Source organism: Malania oleifera, chromosome 2, assembly GCF_029873635.1.
Source record: "Malania oleifera isolate guangnan ecotype guangnan chromosome 2, ASM2987363v1, whole genome shotgun sequence".
NCBI lineage: Eukaryota > Viridiplantae > Streptophyta > Magnoliopsida > Santalales > Ximeniaceae > Malania > Malania oleifera.
In genome coordinates, this window is record NC_080418.1 from 147344095 (window position 1) to 147368261 (window position 24167).

The 24167-nt window shown below is 38.0% G+C and overlaps 1 protein-coding gene across 13 annotated transcripts in view; it reads right to left on the reverse strand.

Annotated features, from left to right (window-relative positions):
- The window catches only part of LOC131149646 (uncharacterized), a 30588-nt gene extending 7020 nt beyond the window's left edge, over positions 1-23568 (reverse strand). For 2 of the 13 annotated variants that reach the window (XR_009135276.1, XR_009135275.1), the window contains exons 1-7: positions 23341-23539; positions 23044-23158; positions 22802-22925; positions 22477-22598; positions 21442-21513; positions 19895-20036; positions 1147-1219 (exon numbers count right to left, since the gene is read on the reverse strand). Coding sequence is in view for 3 of the 13 variants with exons in the window: in XM_058100282.1 (XP_057956265.1) it covers positions 22819-23158; positions 23341-23510 (510 nt within the window). In the remaining 10 variants the exon portion in view is untranslated. Of the gene's footprint in view, positions 1-1146; positions 1220-19894; positions 20037-21441; positions 21514-21737; positions 21753-22476; positions 22599-22767; positions 23159-23340 lie in introns of those variants that run through there. The other 11 variants (XR_009135274.1, XR_009135273.1, XR_009135277.1 and 8 more) reach the window with 10 other exon arrangements.
- Between the last annotated feature and the right edge of the window lie 599 nt (positions 23569-24167).

Sequence of the window (24167 nt, forward strand, 5' to 3'; positions counted from 1 at the left end):
GAAACAAAGGAAATAGACAAGGCAAAAAAACACAGGACTACGAAGGAGAAGAAATGAAACATAATGAGCAATAAAATAAGCAACTAAGGACTACTAAGCATATGTTTGAGTACTTTTCCAGCGAAGGTAGTGATGTCTATGCTTGCTTTCCATGATCCATAAACCTTCAATTGTTCTAAATTGATGGAATTGGAAAAGCAATAGAAGATTTCTCAAGGGGGATAAAGGGTAGGAATAGGAGGATCAACACAAAAGGGAGGACCATAAATCGTTGATGGAATCAAAATAGATTCATCCAAAGAGAACCTAACACTAGAGAAGAGAATTCTCGAGTACCCAACAAGACACATTTAACCGCTTGCGGAGAGAATTTATCCATACCAGTATGAGGAACATGAACAAAACATGTGTACCCAAAGACACAAGGCACAGTAAAGAACATGGATGTTTCTGGGTACATGGTGGAGATGGGAATTTGTCCCTCTAGAACACTTGAGCGCATCTTATTGAGCAAAAAACAAGCTATAAGAAGAGCATCGGTCCAAAAGGTTTTACGAACATGCATGTGAAGGAGCAAACACCATGCTATGTCAAGTAAATGTCTATTTTTTTCATTTAGCTACTCCACTCTGCTGATACATAATGTTCGATGAATAATCCCTTTGGCCAAGCAAAAAGATTGAAGCTCATTTTGAACAAATTCAAGTGCAATATCAAATTGAGAATTTTGAATGCCAATGCCAAATTGAGTTTTTATATCCTAGAAGAATTGAGTAAATACATTAAAAAATTCAAACTTATCCTATAACAAATAGATCTAGGTCATACACGAAAAATCACCTACAAAGGACACGAAATATTGATAACAAGTCAAATTCTTGACTCTAAAGGGACCCTAAATATTTTAATAAATAAGAAAAAACAATGATTTACTACGAGATTCAACTCTAGACAAAAAAAAAAAAAATCTCCTAATATGTTTAACCAATCTAACATGCAAAACGCTCAAAACAAGAAACTGACTTAAACATAGGAAAAACTACTTGTAGTTTTGAAGGGATGGATGACCCAAATGAGCATTACATTAATAAAGAGAAACACCATGAATAAAAATTACGGAAGCTAAATGACAATAATTGGACTCACCTTGACCACATTTGAAATAGTACAACTCATCTGTCTTAAGCCCTCCACTAATCCTCTTCTTCGTCGAGAGATCCTGAATAACACAATGGAACAGAAAGAATATCACATAATACTTATGAGACTTCGTTAATTAACTAACTGATAGCAAGTTCATGGGAAATTTATGAACATACAACACACATGAAAGAGGAATAGAAGGAATTGAAAGAATATTGCTAGAACTAGAAACCGATGTAACCAAACCATTAGCAAAAGTAACCTTAAGAGTGTAAATTAATGGGAAACAAAGGACTCAAACAAATTAGGACTACCTGTGATATAGGAAGAGGCACTAGAGTCTACAACCCAAGGTGAAGAGGATGAAAATGCAAGAGGTTTGATTGTACCTAAATAGGCCACAGTAGCAGTAGATGTAAAAGGCCGAGTTTGGAGTTCTTAAACCATGCAAAAAGGATTGTTAAACTCCTCTTGATACAGTGGGTGATGTACTCAACTCTCCAGTGGAGTCGCTACAAGCATTTTAAGTGTCAATAGTAGGATTGCCCTTCGCAAGAGATATATTGGCCCAAGTTGGCTTCCCAAGGAGATCCCAACAACAATCAACAGCATGATTTTCCTTGCCACGATGTGTGCAAATGCGAGAATTGCCACAACAAGCTCCTCATCCTAATACACAACTGCTGCCACGACAACAATCCAAATCTCATCCTTGTCCTCCAAAACTTCCCCAACCTCTGTTAGAGGCAATATCCATGGCTGAATTGTCACAAGAAAGAGCTTGAGAAGAAATCAGGGAGCACACACTGGCCAAAAACAGCACTCTCAGGACTTCAAAAAACTAGAACTTGCAACACGGCAGACCTTCCAAATTTCTGAACTTCAAGAGACATCTATGGCTACATAACTGAGCTTACAATATCCTAGAAAGAATTACTTAACCACCAAGAATAGCACAAACTACAATAAAGTATTGCAGGCATTTAATAGACAACTTAGCCGCAACTCCAGGCATTATGGCTAGCAGCAACTGAAAATGAAGGGAGAGAGAACGGCATCAAAACAGCATCATCAGCAAACGTAGTGCAACTGATAGCAGCCTGTGGAACAGAGAAACAGCAGCAACAGCATAGTAGAAACAGAGTCTAACAGACTTCACATCAGTAGATCACCATGAAAACACACAGCTTCCTACCAAGGATATTGCAAAACCTAGTGAAGAGGAAGGATGTCCTTAAACAACTCTCAAACCAATCAGAAAACTAGATTTGATGACTAAATGGATGAGGATAAGATAAAAAAGAAGAAGCAGAGTATCAAAACCAAATCATAGAAATCAGATTTGAAGGAGACCAATGCTCTAATACCATGTTGTAAAGTTAGAGATGCAGGAGAAAAAAAGAGAAGAAGAGAAGAAGAGAAGAAGCGAAGAGGAGGAGAAGAGAAAAAAAAGAGAGAATATATATATATATATATATTGGCTGCAGTTTCCTTGAGTCTATGTACAGCTCCGAGTCTGCCTCATTATTAATAAAAATTGTTAAATAATTGGGTAAAATGGAAGACCTAATCACAATGATATGTCTCTCCCTCTATTTATAATATATGTCAAAACACATTCCAATGACCATAATGCCCTTACTAACTCTCACTTGTTAACATAACACTCACACACTAACAATGCTAAAGGACTAAGATAACCATCAACACACCCCCACAAGTTGGAGCATATATATCATATGCTCCTAACTTGTTACAAATGAATTTAACATGAGCACCACCCAAGGATTTAGCATATCAATTAGAAAGCTGCAAATCAGACATCACATGAGCGGTCGTAATAAGCTTTTGCACAAGTTTCTCCTGAACAAAGTGGCAATCAACTTCAATGTGTTTTGTCCGCTTATGGAAGACCGGGTTGGAGGCAATATGAATGGTAGCTTGATTATCATACATCAGCTCCATAGACTGAGAATGTGGAAAACCCAATTCTTCCAACATGCTCTTTAGCAAACAAGTTCACATGTAGTTTGAACCATGGCCCTATACTCTAACTCAGCACTTGACCTGGCCACCAAAGTTTGTTTCTTACTCCTCCAAGAAACAAAATTTCCACCAACAAGGATATAGTACTCGGTTGAGGATCTTCTATTGGAAGGTAACCCAAACCAGTCTGCATCAATATATCCCTGAATATAAGTGTGACCTCAATCCTCATATAAGAGGCCTCTTCCAAGTGCACCTTTGAGATATTTCAAGATGCGAATTACCGCATCCTAGCGACTTGTTCTCGTAAAATCAAGAAACTAACTCACAAACACTTGTTGTGAAAGAAATATCTAGCCAAGTGACCGTGAGATAATTCATCTTTCAACCAAATCTCTGATATCGTCCTGGGTTGGTGTTGACCCTATTGGTCACATCCCGTTTTGATCATGACAAATACCTTGGTATTTAATGTCCGTCAAGTTTGTGTGCAGGTTTATATTATCAGATCATATGCTAGCACATGAGAAGACTTGAAGACTAAAGACCTGAAGACTCATTGTAATTTATATTTTGTGTAATTTGGGTCCGTAATAGTAATATAGGAACGGTCTGTAATAATTAATGCATGGCATGCATGTAGGAACTAAAGCTCAAAACCGTAGTCTGACCTTAGGGATCACCCTTTGGTCGACCTACGGTCGACCAATGCCAGGTTTTTTGGCGTACTTAAAAAGGCCTTAGAAAGACCCTAGGTCCCAGCACTTGCACGTAAGAAAATCCCCAATATCACTTATAACATCAAGGGAATTAATTGAAGCGAAAATTGGACTTAATTGAATATATGTGAGAGCTCGGGGCGACCGAAGCCCGGGAGTTCAAAACTCCTCGGGCGCCCGAACTGTTGAGAAGTCAACAGTTGACTTAGGCTCTCAGACGACCGAACATTTTTGTGCACACCTTCCACGTGCGCCCCCGAACCACCTGAAAAGGACCTCTCACCAACTCGAGCTACCGAGAGATTTAGTTCAAATTAAGCCTCGGGCGACCGAACACATGAGTTCGGTCTACCAAATCTATGACCGAGCACCCGAAAATCCGAAGAAATGTTTCTGACTTTGATTCGGGCCACCGAACAGAAACTCGGGCTGCCGAACTGATTTAAAGGCTTTTTTGATTGTCCCTGTTCGGGTGACCAAACCAAAGTTCAGCCACCCGAACCTCTCGGGTTAAAATATTTTTTACTAATTTTTAAATGAGGTAAACTGGGTTAATTTTCTTAATTGGTTTTAAAACAAATCTATTTATACCCGTTGAGTCCCCAACAGTCATAATTTTGCCTATGCCTATATATATAAGCTCATTTTCAAAATTAACACATGATTAGCACCTAAATTTTCTTTAAAATCCTTTGAAAATTTGAGTGCTCATATTTCATATACCAAACCAAATACACTCTTTCTTTGTGATTCCCTTGACAAACCTTGTTTCCAAAGAGTGTTAGGGTGTGATCTTGATCAACTACTCTTGCTTAAAACTATCATTGAATATATATTGATTGTTGATTTTATTGGAGAGTTTTAGCTAAGGTTTTTCCCCCAGTTTAACTAATATTCTTTGTGTGGGAAAACCTTGTAGCTAGTGGGTCTTTGCACCACCATTGCAAAACTCACTTGGCTTGTGTTTTTGATTGTGCAAATATATTTTTCTGAAGCAAATTTTTCAAATATCTCCTGAGCTATATTTTTAAGAAAATCATTTGTGAGATATTTTGAACACTCTTGTTGCAAATCTTTGAAACCCTTGCTATGATTGATCAATATTGACACTTGGTTTTAAAGATAGATTAATTGTACACTCTTTGTGGTTATTGTACATTGACATGTGTTAAGAGTGTCGTTGAACACATTGCACAGAGCTTATAGTTCATACATATTGATGTGCATTGATTAATTTGTACTTAATCGGTACATATCTGCTTGTGCAAGAAGCATCTATTTGTACGTAAATTTTTTTTATCATTGGTTGTATTCTAGGCGCAGGCCTGAAGAGGGAGACTAGCCCTGTTGAATAGTCCAGGACTGGCTTAGACTCAGTTAGGAAAGCTAGGTGCGCCATCCTGGTAAGGCGTGTTGGTTGAGGTCAGCCCCGTTAATTGACCTAATTGTAATCGGTGCCGCTCCACCCGTTAAGTGAGCATTAGTGGAATCCTCGGACTTGCAAGCTAGAGGCGGGGACGTAGGCAGTATTGGCCGAACCCCGATAACATATCATATGTCTATTTATATTTCCGCACTTTATATTTATCGCACGTGTATGTTATAGTGTGAATGCAGCGCATGATTTAATTTTTGCATATCATTATCTACGCAATTGGTGCATGATTAGAAAGACCCTAGGTTGTGTTATATGACTATCTCATCTAACCTAGGAGAGAACTTTTAAAATTCCAATTCACCCCTCCCCCCCTCCCCTCTTGGGAATACACCAAAGCTAATAGTTGGGCAACAAATCACCCATATCTAGCACTAGCTTACAATTAGGATCATAGTGAATCAATGAGTTTGGATCCTAGTAATCCAGTCTTGTCTAAAAAGATCAAAAACATACTCTATGAGAAGACGGTTCTGGTGCGAAATCTCAATACTTCTAAACTGAAGAAGTATTTCAATGGTCCCAAATTCTTTCGTAGGGATTAAAAAATATATAAATGTCCACATTTAATTTAATTATTCAAAATAAAATAAATTTAATTAAGATCAGTTATTTTAATCATTTGTAGATATTAAAAAATACATAAATGTCTACAATTAATTTAATTATCAAAATTAAATAAATTTAAGAATAATTATTTTAATGGGCTCATCCAATTTTAGTCTTGGCCCATAAACACTTTTTGTGGTATCTCTTAAGGGGATCCTAGAAAAATAAAAAAGGACAAGGGAGAAGAATTGAGAGAGAGAAGGCATACGTTAATCTACTCTTTGATTTTCGGTGATTTCTATAGTCGAAAAACATCAACAAATTTCAAATTGTATCAGTGCAATCCATTCTTTGCTCGAACATCCATCATTCGTGATCAAGTTTGCACCCACAAAGATTGGATATAAGTCCATCTTTGACATAGTTAAATTTGTCATCCAAAAGATCCACATCGTTGAATTCAAGAATACGCACCTCGAGCCCTCGAACTAACAGATTCACTTTCAAAGAGATCGAATTAGAGGAATTTTTTATTCTTCATTGTAAAGATCCACAGAGATTGTACCCATTATTTTAAATCAAATTTTGTATACAATTTTCCTACCCTAATTTCATGGCACGAATTTTGTCATCACCTTTGTTTGACACTTTGTCTGCAGAAAATGCTTTAGGCTCTAAATACCTTGCTCATCATCACCAGTAATCACAATATCATCCACATACACAATAAGTAGAATCCTTCTGGATGGAGTATGACGATTAAATACAGAATGATCTACCACACACCATTGAAGGTCAAACTCAAGTACTACAGCAATGAAGCGACCAAACAATGCCCTTAGAGACTGTTTTAAACCATATAGTGACTTCTTGAGCTGACACATTAAGTCTGACTCCCCCTAAGCAACAAGCCCTGGTGGTTGCCTCATATAAACCTCCTCCTGAAGATCACTATCTAGGAAAGGATTCTTCACATCTAACTGGTGTAGAGGACAATAATAGGTGGTGGCTAAGAACATGAACAAACATACTAAGGCAAGTTTGGCTACAGGGAAGAATGTGTCTAAATAGTCTAAGTCATACACCTAAGCATATCCCTTAGCAACAAGGTGGGCCTTCAATCGAGCCAAGGAATCATTTGGATTAACCTTCACAATGTACACCCAACGACAACCAACCACAAACTTATCAGGAGGAAGAGACACCAAGTCCCAAGTATCATTATTCTATAGAGCATGCATCTCTTCTATCATTGTATCCCTCCACCCAAAATGGGACAGAGCATCAGAAATAGACTTGGGAAGAACAATAGAAGACAAGGTACTAACAAAACAATAGTATGATAATGGCAACAAATCATAAGAAACAAAATTTTAGAGATTGGATGTGGGGTACAAGCATGGTTTTAAATAACAGTTGCGACTGTTACGTTACGTAACGAATGGTTTTTTGGGTTACTGATACCATTACACACCGCAAAATCGGTGGAAAGAAAAATCACGGTTGTAGCGACCGTTACAGACCGCAACTGTTATGTAAAGGCGACTACAGCCATTACGTGACCGCTACAGGACTGTTACACTAAAAAAATTATTTTATTTTTTACCGTTTCTTCTTATTTTTTACTTCTTTCATAAATCATGTACCATCCGTACAAGTGCATTTACCTTTTCTAATAGCAATAGGAGAATCAACCACTTGTGGAAGAGGATCATTTAACAAGGGAACTGGAGGAGCAGAAGTCAAAGTTGGAGAAGGCTCTCCTCCCTTAAGTCGTTGTGCGTACACTTGCAGATTGGCGCAATTCAAGCAACAAAAAGGACTCAAACTGGATGAGGATGAAAGAAGACTGGGTGAATGAAATAAGTTAGAATCGGGAAGGCTAGGTAGAGGAGGACACTCATCAAGGTCAACAAAACTCAAGGAATCAAAATAGTACGAGGTAGACTCAAAAAAGGTGACATTAGCAAAGACAAAGAATCGATGTAAAATAGGACTATAATATCGATATCTTTTTTGAGTATATGAATAATCCAAAAAAAATACATTTGATAGCGTGAGGATCCAATTTATCCCTTCTTGGATTTAACTAATGAACGAAGGACATTAAACCAAATATACAAAGAGGAAAGGAGAACAAAGGAACTTAGGGAGAAATTGAACATGGGATTTTACCACCAAGGATAGAGGATGTCAATTTATTTATGAGACCAAGCGGAGAGCATAGCATCACTCCAAAAAACTTTGGGCACATTCATTTGATACAAAAGTGTTCGAGTGACTTCAAGATTATATTTGTTTTTCTACTCCACAACTCCATTTTTCTGTGGAGTGTGGGCTCAAGATGGTTGATGGATCATGTTAGAATATGTCATATAGGTAATGAATTGAATACTGAAATACTCTTTATCATTATCACTACAAAGTATCCAAACTGGCATATCAAATTGAGTCCTTATTTGAGAAAAAGAGGCATAAAAGATATTAAACAACTCAAAACAATCTTCCATTAAATACAACCAAGTCATTCTAGAATAGTAATTGACAAACGTGACAAAGTATTTGAAGGATTTTTTAAAAGAAGAATAACCATTCTTATTGAATTTCAAGAGACACGATTACAAGATAAATAGTAGAGGAAGGCCACCAAATTAGGAAGACGACAAAATCAGCAAATCAAATCACCACAAAATCAGCAAATCAAATCAGTAGATCTCTAGGCTAGAAAATAGGAAACTGAAACTACTAGAAACTGAAATAGTAATTTCAGATTTTAAAAAATAGAATTTCCTGATTTATTCGCTAGAAATCCGACACCACCCCCCCCCCCCTCTCTCAAGTTGGAGTGTAGATATCTATCATGCCCAACTTGCTTACAAAGAGCTCAAAACTAGGTCTGAAAAGTCCTTTGATGAAGATATCAGCTATTTGTTGAGTAGTAGGAACAAAAGGGATGCAAACAACTCCACTATCAATCTTCTCTTTTATGAAGTGTCTATCAATTTCAACATGCTTTGTGCGGTCATGTTGTACTAGATTTTGAGCAATACTTATGGCAGCTTTGTTGTCACAATACAATTTCATTGGCATGTTCACCGGCATCCGCAGTTCTTCAAGAATTCTCTTCAGCCATAGCATCTCACAAACTCCGTTAGCCATAGCCCTATATTCTAGATTGGCACTGCTCCTTACAACCACATTCTGTTTCTTGCTTCGCCATGTGACCATATTTCCCCAGACATAAGTATAGTATCCTGACATGGATCTCCTGTCAATAACTGAGCTTGCCCAATCTGCATCTATGTATGCCTCTATGTTTTGCTGTGTGGTCTTCTGGAAGAATAAATCCCTGCCTGGTGTACTTTTCAAGTATCTAAGAATCCGATAAACTGCTTCAAGATGTTTCTCGTAGGGTGAATGCATAAACTGGCTTACCAAACTCACAGCAAAAGCAATATCGGGCCGTGTATGTGATAAGTAAATTAACTTTCAAACCAACTTTTGTTACTGAGTTGTATTCACTGGATCACCTTCCTTGTCATCTCCAAGTTTCTGATTGGGATCTGTTGTCTGCTAGCCTACAACCGCTCATCCCAATCTCCTTAAGGAGGTCAAGGACATACTTCCGTTAGGAGACAACAACCCCTTTCTTCAACCGAGCAACCTCCATTCCAAGGAAATACCTCAGAGATCCTAAGTCCTTAATCTCAAATATTGATGAGAGGGAAGTCTTCAATCGGTTCATCTCAAGTACGTCATCTCCAGTGAGAATTATATATACACAATCAGTATCGTTATCTTCCCATCCTATGAATGTCTTATAAACATCGTATGATCACCTTGCCCTTGAGTATACCCATGACTTTTAACAAACTGAGTGAATTTCTCAAACCAGGCTCTTGGTGACTATTTTAACCCATATAAGGACTTCTTCAGTTTACACACCTTTGTGCCAAACTTTTCACCAAATCCTCGAGGTGCATCCTTGTACACTTCTTCCTCCAGGTCTCCATTAAGAAATGCATTTTTTACGTCCAATTGTTACAGAGGCTAGTCACGATTAGCTGCAAATGACAAAAGAACTCTTACAGAGTTTAGCTTTGTGACTGGGGCGAATGTCTCGAAGTAATCAATGCCATAGGTCTGAGTGAATCCCTTGGCAACTCCCATGTGCCATCTTTTTCAAGAGCTTTCATCTCCTTGGAGACAGCCTCCTTCCACTCAGGAATTTTCAGAGCATTCTACACAGTATTAGGAATCTTCATACAAGGCAATTGTGAGGTAAAAGCATGAAAAACAGGTGAGATACTTTCATATGACACATAATTGGACAATGGATGTTGGGTGCAAGACCTCACACCCTTCCAGACAGCAATGGAAAGTTCAAAATCATCGAACTCAAGATTGGAACCAGACTTGAGTTCAGAACTAGAGGACTCAGAACTCGAAGATGAAATGGACTGAACATGAGGTAAAGGCTCAGTGAGGACATTACTTGGAGGGTTTATGGATTCTGGACAGTGTAAAGGATTGGAAGACCCTTTCTTTCGAGTTGTCCTCTGCCGCGAGTAGACAATGTCAAATGGTACCAACGCTGTGGGGTTTTTTTCTGTTTCTCCTTTGTTAGTCATTATAGGATCATGAACACCATGAGGTGGCACTATAGGAAGACCAGCCTTTTCAGTATCTAAAAACTCGACTCACTTTCTCCTGGTATAATAAAGCTTGGGTTTTCAGGTTGAATAATCAAAGTTGGAGAAGGATCATTTTGCGAGTCTTCGGTTTGGAAAAAATCATGAAACATGGCTGAATCTTTGTTTTGGTTCCCCCCCCCCCCCGGGGCACGGCGAATATAACATCCATGGTAACAAAAACCTTTTTGGAAATGGGTTCAAAACATTTATGCCCCTTTTGAGTGGGAGCATAACCAACAAACACACATTTTGTGGCTCAGGGTTCAAATTTTCCTTGATTATGACTATGAATATGAACAAAAGAGGTACAACCAAATATCTTTAGTGGTAAAGAAGAAGACGGCCGATTTGTTGGATAAAACTTATGAAAAACATCAAAAGGTGTTTCAAAGCTTAAAATCTTATTAGGCGTTCTATTTATTAGATATGTAGCAGTAAGAACGGCTTCACCCCAAAGATATTTAGGTACCTGATTGGTAAAAAGCAATGCTCGAGCTACTTCTAATAAGTGTTTGTTTTTTCTTTCAACCAAACCATTTTGTTGCGGAGTGTCGACACAAGAGCTTTGATGAACAATTCCTTTTTCAAGAAAAAATTGGCCCAAAATGTTTTTGAAATATTCTCGACCATTATCACTCCCCAATATTTGAATATTTTTTTGAAATTGTGTTCATACCATGGTGTAAAAATTTTTGAAAATCATTTCCACTTCAGATTTTTCCTTTATCAAATAAACCCAACTTAATCTCATGTGATCATCAAAAAAGTCACAAACCATTTTTTGCCAAAATACGTAGATGTTATACATGGGCCCCAGATATCACTATGAATCACAGTAAATGGTGTAGTTGGTTTGTAGGGTTAGGTGAAAAAGGATGCATGATGATGTTTAGAAAATTGGCAAACTTCACATTGAAAAGAAGATGGACTTTTACTCCAAAATAAATTGGGAAACAAGTATTTTACATATTGAAAACTAGGATAGCCAAACCTATAATGTCATAACATGATATCATTATCTTTGAAAACAAAAACAGAATTTAAGCGAGTACTTTGACATTGTCTGCTCAAGTTAGGTCCATTGTCAAAATAATAGAGTCCATCTTTTTCCTTAGCACTGCCAATCATCCTCCCCGTGGTCAATTTCTGAAACTCACAATAAGAAGAGTAGAAATTAACTTGACATTGATGATCAGAGGTAATTTTACTGATGGACAACAAATTGCAAGGCAAATTTGGAACGTGGAGCACATCATGGAGAGTTAACAACAAAGTGAGTTTGATAGTTCCTATCCCGGCAATTACCGAAGGTGAACCATCAACAATTTTGACTTTTTTATTACCTGCTCACAAACTATAGAATGAAAACAATTTGGAGCAACTAGTCATATGATCAGTTGCGCCAGAATCAATTATCCAAGAATGAACAAAAGTAGGAATAACACCTAAAACACAATAGCAAGAGAGTTACCCTTCTGTACCGAAGAACAAGACGGCGTTAAGGATAGTTTTGGAGATTGAAACAATTTGTACAGGTGCTCTAATTGCTCCTTGGTAAAAAGGACTGCATCCGAATTGGTAGAAGGCTCTTGAGTCTCTTCAGCAGTGGCTTGGTAAGCGTGACTGTCACATTTGGATTTTGGCTTCCAATTTGCTGGTTTACCGTGAAGCTTCCAACACGTCTCCTTCGTATGCCACGGTTTTTTGCAATGCTCGCACCATGGTTTCTTACCCCCATTGAGTTTTGTAACCGTGAGATAAAGGGCTGAATTCTGGGAATAGTAATCAGCAGATACGGATTTGGGAGGATTGGGTGGAATGGTTTCGGAAGTACCGGAAGAGCCGGTAGGATTTCTTTGGGTGCCAGTCATTGCCGACTTATACGACATCATTAGAAGAAAAGAAACAAGGCTTTGATAACATGAAGAATTTTTTAGAAGAAGAATAACCATTCTTATTGAATTTCAAGAGACACGATTACAAGATAATTAGTAGAGGAAGGCCACAAAATCAGCAAATCAAATCACCACAAAATCAGCAAATCAAATCAACAGATCTCTAGGCTAGAAAACAGGAAACTGAAACTACTAAAAACTGAAATAGTAATTTCAAATTGTAAAAAATAGAATTTCCTAATTTATTCCCTAGAAATCTGACAATATTGAAACCCCAACTTTGACATGACACTAGGACCCCAAACATCGGTATGGACTAAGATAGAAGGGCTAACGACTCTTTTATTGACTCAAGAGGCAAATGGAACACGATGATGCTTTCCTAATTGCAAGACTAACAGCCAAGGTTAGACATAGAACTCAAAGTAGGAACTAGCTATTTTAACTTGTTCAATGATGGATGATCAAGGCAACAATGGATTTGATGAGGTGTAGCAACGCACTACAAGCAATAGGAGAAGAGAGCAACTCAAAGAAGTAAAGTGCACTAGACTCACGTCCTATGCTAATCATCTTCCTGGTCTTTAGATCCTAAGAAGAATAGAATCATGAGAGAAAGTTACAGAGCAATTTAGTGAGTAATTTTACTCACAGACATGAGATTAAAGGGGGATCTAGGAATGTAGAGAAAAAAAGAAAGAGAGATGGAGGGAGTAGGATTTATTGTTCCTATTCCGTTAGTAGGAGTAGTGGACCCATCAGCAAGGGTAACTCGAGGTAGATTTGTAGAATACTAGAGAATAGAAAAGAAGTCGGTGACATCTATATATGGTCAATAGAAATAGAGTCAATAACCAAGCGGCTAATGGGAGAGATATCGGATGGCATACAATATGGTTACTTTTCCGAGTAAAAGATGCAATGTCATGAGATGCTTGGTAGGATGCATGATACTATAGGAACTTCAAGTACTCTACCTCTAAAACAACTATAGTATGTAGTTTACTCAAAAAAGTAACTAATAAGAGAGACACACTTTTGGGATTTAAGAACTCCATCCCAACACAAATACAACCTCAATAAAGCAGAAAATCAAAAATACACAATGGGCAACATGTTTTTCCAATTCACCAACTTGAGCCCAACATACACAACCTTCAAAAACCAATGCAAGCCACAAGCCCACAACAAAAAAATAAAAAACACAGCAAATACCACTGTTTCAGGCTCAATACACTCAATAAAAATTGACAAGTAGCTTCAAGAAGCATCAAACAACCATTCCTTCGCTGTCGTAAATGATCTTTGGACAAAAAATTTCACGAAAAACTTCAATAATATTTTTATAAAGGGATTCAAGCCCTGCTGGAAGAATTCAGGCCAGAAACATGCCTGAAATTGGCTTGATGCGCTGGTATGTGGGGTCATCCCTGCAGCCTTCAACCAGCATGTGAGGACGCGTGGGGAAGCTGCTGGAGATGAGATTTCAGTGGGGGGCAGATCAGCAGTGTCTGTAGGTGACCATGGTGTTGCTTTTGCAAAATCTATTGTGGATTTTGTTTTCCTGAATTGGCAGTGTCGCCCAGGAAATTTCCAGTGACTGCTCTAGCTTCCAGCAGCTGCTGGCTATTTTTTAGGGCTATAGTGTTGCTGGAAATTCTTCTACGATGGTAGACATGCAGCGGATTTAGGGTTTTAGGCTCCGGTTTTGATGGTGGCTGTGACAATTACGATTAAGGTCTTAGAATCATGCTTTGATACCATGTTGAGTAATTGGGTAAAATGGAAGACCTAATCACAATGATAGGTCTCTCCCTCTACTTATAATATTTTTCAAAGTACATACCAATGACCATAATTCCCTTACTAACTTTCACTTGTTAACTTAACACTCACACACTAACAATGCTAAATGTCTAAGATACCATCAACGATAATAAAGTCGTAGAGACAAAGATACCCCCATTAACACAACCTAATTACTAAAATAACATATTCTCTTCTAACAAATCTAAAAAGAACCATGACTAAATCTTACTCTCATCATGACGAAATATTGCCTTTTTCACAATTTACCATGACAAAAGCTCAAATGAAAAGCCTTATAATCCATAAATTATTATTTGCATTCATAAATTAATTTGTGTTAAGAACAACTACAACATTACAAACTGATTAAAATTTCAAGAAATAAATACAAATACCAACTAAACTTTCTAACAAAAAATTAAGAAAAAAATACATATTAAGACTTTCTAAACCCCTTTGCCCCAAAATTGTTAAGATCATAGGCTAATGCATCCCGTCACCACTTACACTTATGCTTCCAATGTTTCTTTTGGATGCGTTATATGAACCCTAAAGTGACACAAACTGAGAAACACTTCGTGGAAGAATTTTCTTCATTTATATTTGAATAATACACAAAATGTTAGCTATATACATCAACCCTAGCAGCAGAAAAGAAAATTAACTAGGTTATATCAGATCCCATGATTTATGGGATATTCTAACAGAATAGGAAACTAACCAAATCAGCCTAATTCTAGGAATACGGGTTGTTATAAAAATTCCTAAAATAGCCCCTCAAGCTAGCGAATAGGTATTTTCCATTCCCAACTTGGATACAATACTCTGAAACATTGAACTACTTAACCCCTTGGTGAGTACATCAACAAGTTGGCCATGTGTAGACACATAAGGTGTACAAATCAATCCGCTCTCCAACTTTTCTTTGATGAAGTGTTTATCAATTTCAATGTGCTTTGTTCGATCATGCTGTACCGGATTATGAGCTATGCTGATTACGAACTAATTATCACAATAGAGTCTCATCGGACCATCCCACTTAATCTTCATGTCTTCTAAGATAATCTTTAACCAAAGTAGTTCACATACACCTTAAGCCATTGCTCGGAATTCTGCCTCCACACTAGACCGAGCCACAACATTTTGTTTCTTACTCCTCCACGTCACAAGATTTCCGCCAAGAAAGGTGCAATATCCAGAGGTCGACCTCATGTCAACAATCGACTCAGTATAATCGGCATCCACGTATGCCTCAATAACTAAGCTTCTGTTCCTTTTAAACAGAATACCTTTTCCTGGTGTCTCTTTGAGGTATTGTAACACTCGGTGAGCTTCCTGCAAATGGACTTCCTTCGGGCTATGCATAAATTGACTAATCACACTCACACCCACTGCATAAGCTATATCCGGTCACGTGTGAGATAGATAAATGAATCTTCCTACCAGGCGTTGGTACATTTCTCTATCCACTGCAGCATCCTCCTCTGCCTTTCCAAGTCTAAGGTTATGATCTATTGGAGTACTTGCTGGTTTGCACGCCGTCTTGCCGGTTTCTTTGAGGAGATCCGTAACATACTTCTGCTGAGATATAAAAATGCCCTGTCTAGAGTGAGCCACCTTGATCCCAAAAAAATATTTCAGCTTCCCTAACGCCTTGATCTCAAACTCCTTAGCCAAACACTGACTCAAAATCTGTCGCTCCTTATCATCATCCCCTGTCACTATTATATCATCGACATATACCAAGAGGGTTGTGACTCCCCCTGAAGGTGAGTGTTTAATGAACAATGTATGATCCCCTTGGTTCTGTCTATATCCCAAGGCCATCATAACTCTTGCAAACCTTCCAAACCATGCCCGTGGCGATTGTTTAAGACAGTACAAGGCTTTCTTCAGCTTGCACATAGTATGAGCAGCCAAATTATTCCCATAGCTTGGCGTGACTTCCATATAAATTTCTTCCTCTAGCTCTCCATGCAAAAATGCATTCTTGACATCAAACTGCAGCTAGTCCCAACCATAATTAGCCGCTAGATACAACAAGATTCTAGCAGTGTTCATCTTCGCAACTGGAGCAAAAGTCTCTAGGTAATCAATTCCATAGGTTTGAGCATAACCCTTAGCCACCAACCTTGCCTTGTATCTCTCTATTGATCCATCTGCTTTATACTTCACAATGTAAACCCATTTACACCCCATGGGTTTCTTTCCTACTGGCAATTTCACCAACTCCTAGGTTTTGTTTTTTTCCAATGCCTCCATCTCCACATTCATAGCTTGTTTCCATTTCTCACCGCATAAAGCCTCGGATAAGATGGTAGGGATGACAATAGTGTTTAAGCTAACAAGGAAGGATCTATGGGATGGTGAAACATTTTTGAAGGACAAAAAATGTGAGAAGGGATATAAATGTTGTTTTGTGCTCTCTCTAGTTCCTTTTCTAATAGCAATGGGAAGATCGTGGTCATTAACTAAGGTTCGGTTTCAGCTTGCAATGAAGGGTTAGAAATTGTTACCTCATTCTAAGGATCCGAGTTGGAGTCTCGGACTTGCACAGATTCAGGGGCAGCCACCTTCCTCTTTGAAAACACTTCGCCAAATCTCACATTCTGAAGAGCAAAATCAATTTTTTTCTGGGGAATTTCGGGCACGGGTTTGGACATATGATTTGGCACAGGCTCAGACACGGACTCCGACACAGGATTTGGATGCGTTATATGAACCCTAAAGCACTCAAAACTTAGTCAAGGCATAACTACTTGCAATTGATGAAATAGACACCTGATCTTTCTTTTTCTTTTTTTCAGCTAAGCAAATCCGGTAAGCAAATCCGGTTTTCAAAATGTTCATCTGGCTTTAGAGCTAGGGGTGTAATCAGCTCTACATGGTTCAGTTCTTTGCCAAACTGAAAACCGAACCAAATAGTTGGTTTTTCATTTTACAAAACTGATACTGAACTAGTAACCATGGCTCAGTTCAATGTTTGGAAACCATTTTTACAGTTGGTTAGTTATATAACCAAATATTTGAAAGTTCGAAATTATACAACTCATATGGGCCATATATATAACTGTAATTGTCAAGTCCTGAACAATAGGCCCATTCTAACCACTGATGCCTACGACACACAAGGGCAAGACCAAGTTCACAAAAGGTGAGGGTAGCCATGCAAGGTGGGCTTTTATAGAGAGGGACAGACTCTCAAAATTCTCTGGGAACCAATGTGGGACAAGGAAGTTCTCTCAGTTCTTTAGACAAGTTGAGAAGTGAGATCAGTTCCTTGCAGCTGGAGGATCCTCAAGCAATCCAGCGCCAATTTCGTCGTCGACTCGTACCTTGTTGGACGCTTGCTGTCGGTGTCTGGCGATGCCCATTTTCCGATGGCCGAGTACAACTGGAGCTATGCGGCAATGCATACGAAGTTGTAGGAGGAGAGCAAGCGGTTGTTGAGGAAGTGATGTGATTATGCTCAAAGTTGCATAATTAGGAGTTTAAAGGCGTTAATTAAGTATTACAATTTTGCTTAAATGCCTAATTATGTCCAGTATTTTAACATTGAGCTTAATTGATGATCTTGAGATAATTATCTTAGCTTTGCCTGTAAATTTACGACATTCGTGTTTAATTATTGCAAGGCAATGCTCAGGAATAAAAGGGTGAAGACTACGTATTTTAAAGATGGAATGCACAAGGACGACATACTTGAAGGATCTTAATTTCATCAAGGGATTTTGCAGATTAAAGAAGAAACAAGAATGGGCCATGCAAAGAAGGCCCATGCGCACACAAGGAGGAGTCCACACGGCCAAGGGCTATTCTTGGTTGTTTTAGAGATTTTAAAAGTCAAGGGGCGTGCATCAATATAACTTTTAATTGCCTTTGGGGACAAAAAGACAGCATGGACAACACATATACTAGAATAAAAAGGGCTAGAGTGCATGTGTGTGGGGCTAGGCCAACATAATTCAAGGAAGTGCTTGCCTTACAAGTGTGTGGGGTTGGGCTAGCTTAAATAATTAAAGTGAAGGGCAGGCCTTGCATGTGTGTGGGCTGTGCATATGAATAAACAAAACAACATAGGCCATCCAAAATATTCCCATGTGCTACTTGGAGAAGTCCAACACAGCTAGGGCTGTTTTGTGGGGAAGAATTAATATTCCAACATGGGCTGGCCGTGTGCAAGGGTTATGGGCTGCAATGGCAGCTGTGTCATGGAGGAAAAGAAGCCAATGGGCCAGCAAAAATCAGCCCATGCACCTATCTCAATGAGGAAGTCGGCTAGGGCAACAAGGGGGCAAAGGAAGCAAGGGTTTTTAGTGTGTGTGTGTATGGCCGAATGTGGGGGAGTTTTTGGGAGGCCGTGAGCTTGAGGGCAGCAACAAGCTGGGAGTTTTGGATCACCTTGTGTAATCACAAGGCCTAGAATCCTCTTCTCTACTCTTCTCTCCTCCTCCACTCTCCTTCTTCTTTGTTGGTGCTCTTTTGTTCTTCTTTTTGGGGGTTATTTTGAAGTTCATTGAAGGAAGCTTGCAAGGGCTGCAGGTTGGAATCATTGGGGCAGCCAAACCTAGAGAGGAGTCCCCTCCACTCGGCCACACCATGAGATCGTCTCTTCTCCTCTTCATTCTTCCATCTTTTATCTTTTAATTGCTTTAATTTCATGTTTATTTCAATACTGTATTTTGGTATATTGTTGGATTAAGTTTTTTTCAATTAAGTTGTTGGTTTAAGTTTGTTTTGTTTAAGTTAATGTTTGATTGAGGATTTTATGGTTGAATGTTTAATTTGATTAATAAAGTTCTCATCTTTGGTCTTTTGTCCGAAATTTCAAACGTAGGATTTAGTTCTTGTCTGAATGTTTAAACATAGGTTTGTTCTACTCATTTAATTTGGTTATCGTTTATTTTATTGTTTGGATGAATCATTGAGTGAGTAATATTGGTTGCGTGGGTGTTATGTAGTTGTTTAGATTTTATTTGAATTCATGGGATGTTCTAAAACACAAAAAAACTAAAACTTGGTTAAGTAACAAGGTTGCACACAAGGTGTTTGATAAATTGTCCGTTAGAGCATGAACACCATTTTTGGTCATTTATTGTTAAAAATAGTGGACTAGATGATGTTGTTGGATGTGGTTTAGCTCCTCGAAGCAAGGATAATCACTATTCATTCAACACACGTCCTTGATTTCTTATAATTTAGGGACAAAAATAGTGTTGGTGACACGGATATTGGCGCATGAATTTTTGAACTTGTTACGTAATCATATTTTATGTTTTACTTGGGTTGTGAACATGCTGCGTTTTAATTTCATTTAGTCCATTGATTAGGTAATTTACCATCTCATACAAAACAACAAAAAGAACCATCTTCGGATCATGTCCAGAAATCCCATTTCATTGTAAATACCATTTTTGTTAGTTGTAGCGTTTTAATTCTTCTCATTTTTGGATAGTAGTTAAATTTGGAATTCACTCATACCGTTCCCTGTGGAGATGACTTAGGGACTTCCTTAATTACTACTTATCGACACTCTTATACTTGAGAGTTAATCTCTAAGGTGTTTTTAGAGTCAAGTCATGATGCAGTGATTCATGGTGGCGATGGACATGGAGGGTTTTGGTGGGAGACAACTAATGATGGAATGGGACTGGAGGAACATACTGAGCAGTTCTGAGCATCATTGAAGATTTGAATGAGCTAGGCATATATGATCGTCCCACATTGAAGATTTGTATGATGTGAGTCTCCGTCACCTCCATAAAACTCCAGCCTATATCTCTTATTTAATAATTCTGCAATCAAACTACAATTAAAATTTTTAATATTAATAAAAGTGAACAAAAATTATGACATTATTCCATTAAAAAAGTAAAGACGATGTGTATCAATATATCAAAATTCCGATATATATATATATATATATATATATATATATATGTACATAATTAATTTATTAAGTTTTTTGGTTTTGTTTTGGGCTAGTAAACAGAACTGAAACCAAAACCAAAATTTTTTATTTTGAAGAACCAAAACCAAAAACTGAAAAAACTGAATTGAAACTTAGTTCCGTCTGGTTTCAGGTCAATTTTCGGTTTTTTTTTTTACACCCCTATTTGGAGCAACTTGTATCATCTTCAGCAAGTATTAAATTGGAACCTCCAGTGTGCATTTGGCTGCAAGGAAAGGCCAGGAAGAAATGCGCTGACTTGACCTCAGTCAAGAAACCAAAAAGAAAGTTTCTAGTTTTGTATCAGGTCTATAATATGAGAGAGAGAGAGAGAGAGAACCGAAGACTTGGCTACAGAGTATTAGAGTAGAGTTCCATGAATATCAGTTATTATTTCAAAGCCATATTGTTACTAAAAATGTCATAATTCTACATAATGTAAATTTACAATCTTCGGAATATTGACATAATATATACATTCGAAGGGTGAAATTCCATCTAACAGATACGCACACAGAGATACAGAGGGTGAAATTTACATTATATAGAATTCTCAGACAGGACACTAAAATAAATGCAAGGCAATTTAACAAGGAAATATTTTGCAGCCAAGCCTAGAAAGGAAAGTAGCACAGATCATAATCCAAAAACCATTAGCACAGATCGGAAAATTAAAAAAACTGCATGCTGCATTTTTACCAACTAGAGTATGGATGATCCAAACTCATTGAACTATAAACTCGGCTCATGTGTCAACTGTCATATTTCCAATAACATAGCCTCTCATAAAACAAATTTGTATTACTATATTAAAATTAAATATGCTGGCGCTATTAAATGATGACCAATTAATATTGACACGAAAAGTTGCTGGAATCAGGGTCTGTTTGTGCAATAGTCCTAAATCAAAATCTCCAATTGCAATTTGTTGATCCTATATACAGACTTATACTTTGGAGCATCACGACTTTTTTTAAGAAGACCGTATGTGTGGGGTTCCTATAGAGCAGAATCTCTTCCTATACTTGGCCCACCTAGTGTTTTATTGTTTCGAGTATTAATACATGTGGCCTAATTTCTTCTCCAAAATACCAGTTTAATTGAATTATTGAAGTCACCACACGAAGCTTTTTTTGGAAGTGCAGCAACTTTTTTTTATTAAGGCTTTATTAAGGCTAGCACCAATAAATCATAATGCAATCATATGAAATTTACAATCTTGTACTTCTTAAGGGGCAAACGTAAGGAGAAAAGCACACACCTGGAAGAGAAGATACCTCCACTTTGCCTCTGAATTAAATTGCTTTATTACCAATACCCAGGACTTTCTTAACTGCAAACAGATAAAAGATAAATTTAAAAGTCAAGCCAGAGACTTTTAAAGCCACACCAAAGCCAGATAATTTGAAAACCATGACGCTAGGGCAAACGATCGACTGATTTTCTTTCACCACCAATACCACAAGAAGAAACCAAAAGATGCAAGTGATTCAAGAGTTACTAAGGCTCAAACTTTAAAGGGTTTGCCTCTGAATTAAATTGCTTTATTACCTATACCCAGGACTTTCTTAACTGCAAACAGATAAAAGATAAATTTAAAAGTCAAGCCAGAGACTTTTAAAGCCACACCAAAGCCAGATAATTTGAAAACCATGACGCTAAGGCAAACGATCGACTATTTTCTTTCACCACCAATACCACAAGAAGAAACCAAAAGATGCAAGTGATTCAAGAGTTACTAAGGCTCAAACTTTAAAGGGGGTACCCAAATAATCAAAGAATGAGCGAAGGATCACTAAGCAGCTAGTAAAGTATAAAGTCAAAACATTCAGTGATACAGTGATGTAGCTCATGAGAATGGCAAAGTTAAATAATCTGAGAATCAAAACACACACACACTAAATCACATTCAGCGATGCAGCTCTTGGGATCAGCAAACAACAATAATAAATCAAACAATGAAATGTAGAAAAGGGTAACTAAAACAAGGTGAAGAATATTCAAAATTGAAAGTAAAGCATTAATCTAGAAATTACAAATAAAACTTTGTCAATTAGAGACTCCCAGACAAACAGGGAAAAAACAGACATTAATTAATTAAGTCAGTTGATCAACTGAACATAATTGAATTAAAACAAAAGAAATACTTTACAAGCAAGCAATGCAAATTTTCTATATGCTCAATAGTGTTTTCCAAAAATGTGATTCAAGAGAACTAATTCAGCTTGAGAGGAAACCACCCATGATAGTGTTAAATAAATTAAGCAAAAGTAAATTGGAAGAATGGTAGACATACTAAGAATGGAACACCAATGAAGGACAGAGTACTAGTGCAGCAATTCCTCTAGGGATTCGACTTGCCCATGCTGTTGGTCTGAACTTTCCTTCTTGCTAAGCAAACCACCTTCACCAAGTAAACTGGTTACCAGCGATACATGTCCAAAATGAGCACCCATCACCTTACTATGGATAAGTTCCAAATCACAGGCAGGAGAACGTCACGAACACTAGTTGAAAAAATATATGTTGCAACTTGCAACTTGCAATGCAAGTAGGGATAAGATCAAGCATTATAGAACGCAAAAGAGAAGATCAAAAGAAAAAATGCTTAGATTACATACAGTTGAGTTATGCCTGATTAAGCTTTAAAAAGAAACAACAGCAGCCAATAACTGGTCAGTGTGAGTGCACTCAAAACCGAGCATTGAGGGGAATCGTGATGAAAATCCAACAAACTATGAAAACCTGTACATTTGGGGAAATCATAATGAAAATCCAAAAATATATGAAAACCTAATTTGGGGGAAATCGTATCAAGATTGCTGTGAGACACTTCTAGCAAAATTGTGAGTGTCCTTCCTACAAAATCAAGGTCGCACTGAGCAGCAATCTTGGGCGAGTGTCGCGAAGAGAGCAAATCAACGAAGAGACGACTCGTAGCCAAATTCGTGCTCTGTTGTTGCAGAAACGGGCGAGTGCTGCAAAATGCAAAATCAATATCTCATTTGTGGAAAACTGAGTCACCAAAATTCTTTTTGGTTATACCTACTAGATTCTTTGAAATCTTTAAAATGTTATACTTCCTAGAATTTGAAAGAAAACTAGATTTTGCTCTCAGAAGTAGATTGAAGAGATGAAGAGAGGTTCAACGATCCATCACCTGATTCCTACTTCGTCGGCGCATGGTGGATGCAACAACAATGTAACCGCTTCGCTATAATGGCTTCCTCCTAACAGCTTCAACTTGTGGATTGTCCCAAGAAACATTTCCTCTTCCCACCAGATGTTAAACATTTGAATGTTGGCAGGCCAATCATCCCTCACACCCATAAATTGATTGCATTCATTGTATGCACAAACTCTTCAGGCCAACTTGCTAGCCTGCCTTTCTGAGTTTTTTCCCGTTTTATAATTAAAAGTATATAAAATATAAAATAATACTCTAAACAGGGAATTTTTTCCCAAAATAATGCTCACGTAATCTCGCAGCTTCATACTGCGAGATTTAAACTGGTGGCCACTCCGCCATCGACGCGTGACAAAGAACGAAGCAGGGGTAACGTGATGCGTGGCGACTGGTCAATAAATCTCGCAAGTCGAACCTGCGAGATTTTAGAAGGGAGCGAACGGAGGCGACGCGTGGCTGGTAAGCGATCGTGACACGTGGTGAATCTCGCAGGTCCAACCTGCGAGATTTAAGAAGGGAGTGAACTTAGATCGATCGTGACACGTGGTGAATCTCGCAGGTCCAACCTGCGAGATTTAAGAAGGGAGTGAACTTAGATCGTGCCACGTGGTAAATCTCGCAGGTCCAACCTGCGAGATTTAGGGAGCGACCGTACGGAGGCTCATTTTAAGTCACGTGGGTTGGCATCGTAAATTATCAACAATTGTTCTTAATTTCATGCATCTTATTCCTTACTAATATTGTGATAATGAACAACTTCAAAAGATCTCTCAAACTCTTTTGCATTTAAAAAATTAGCC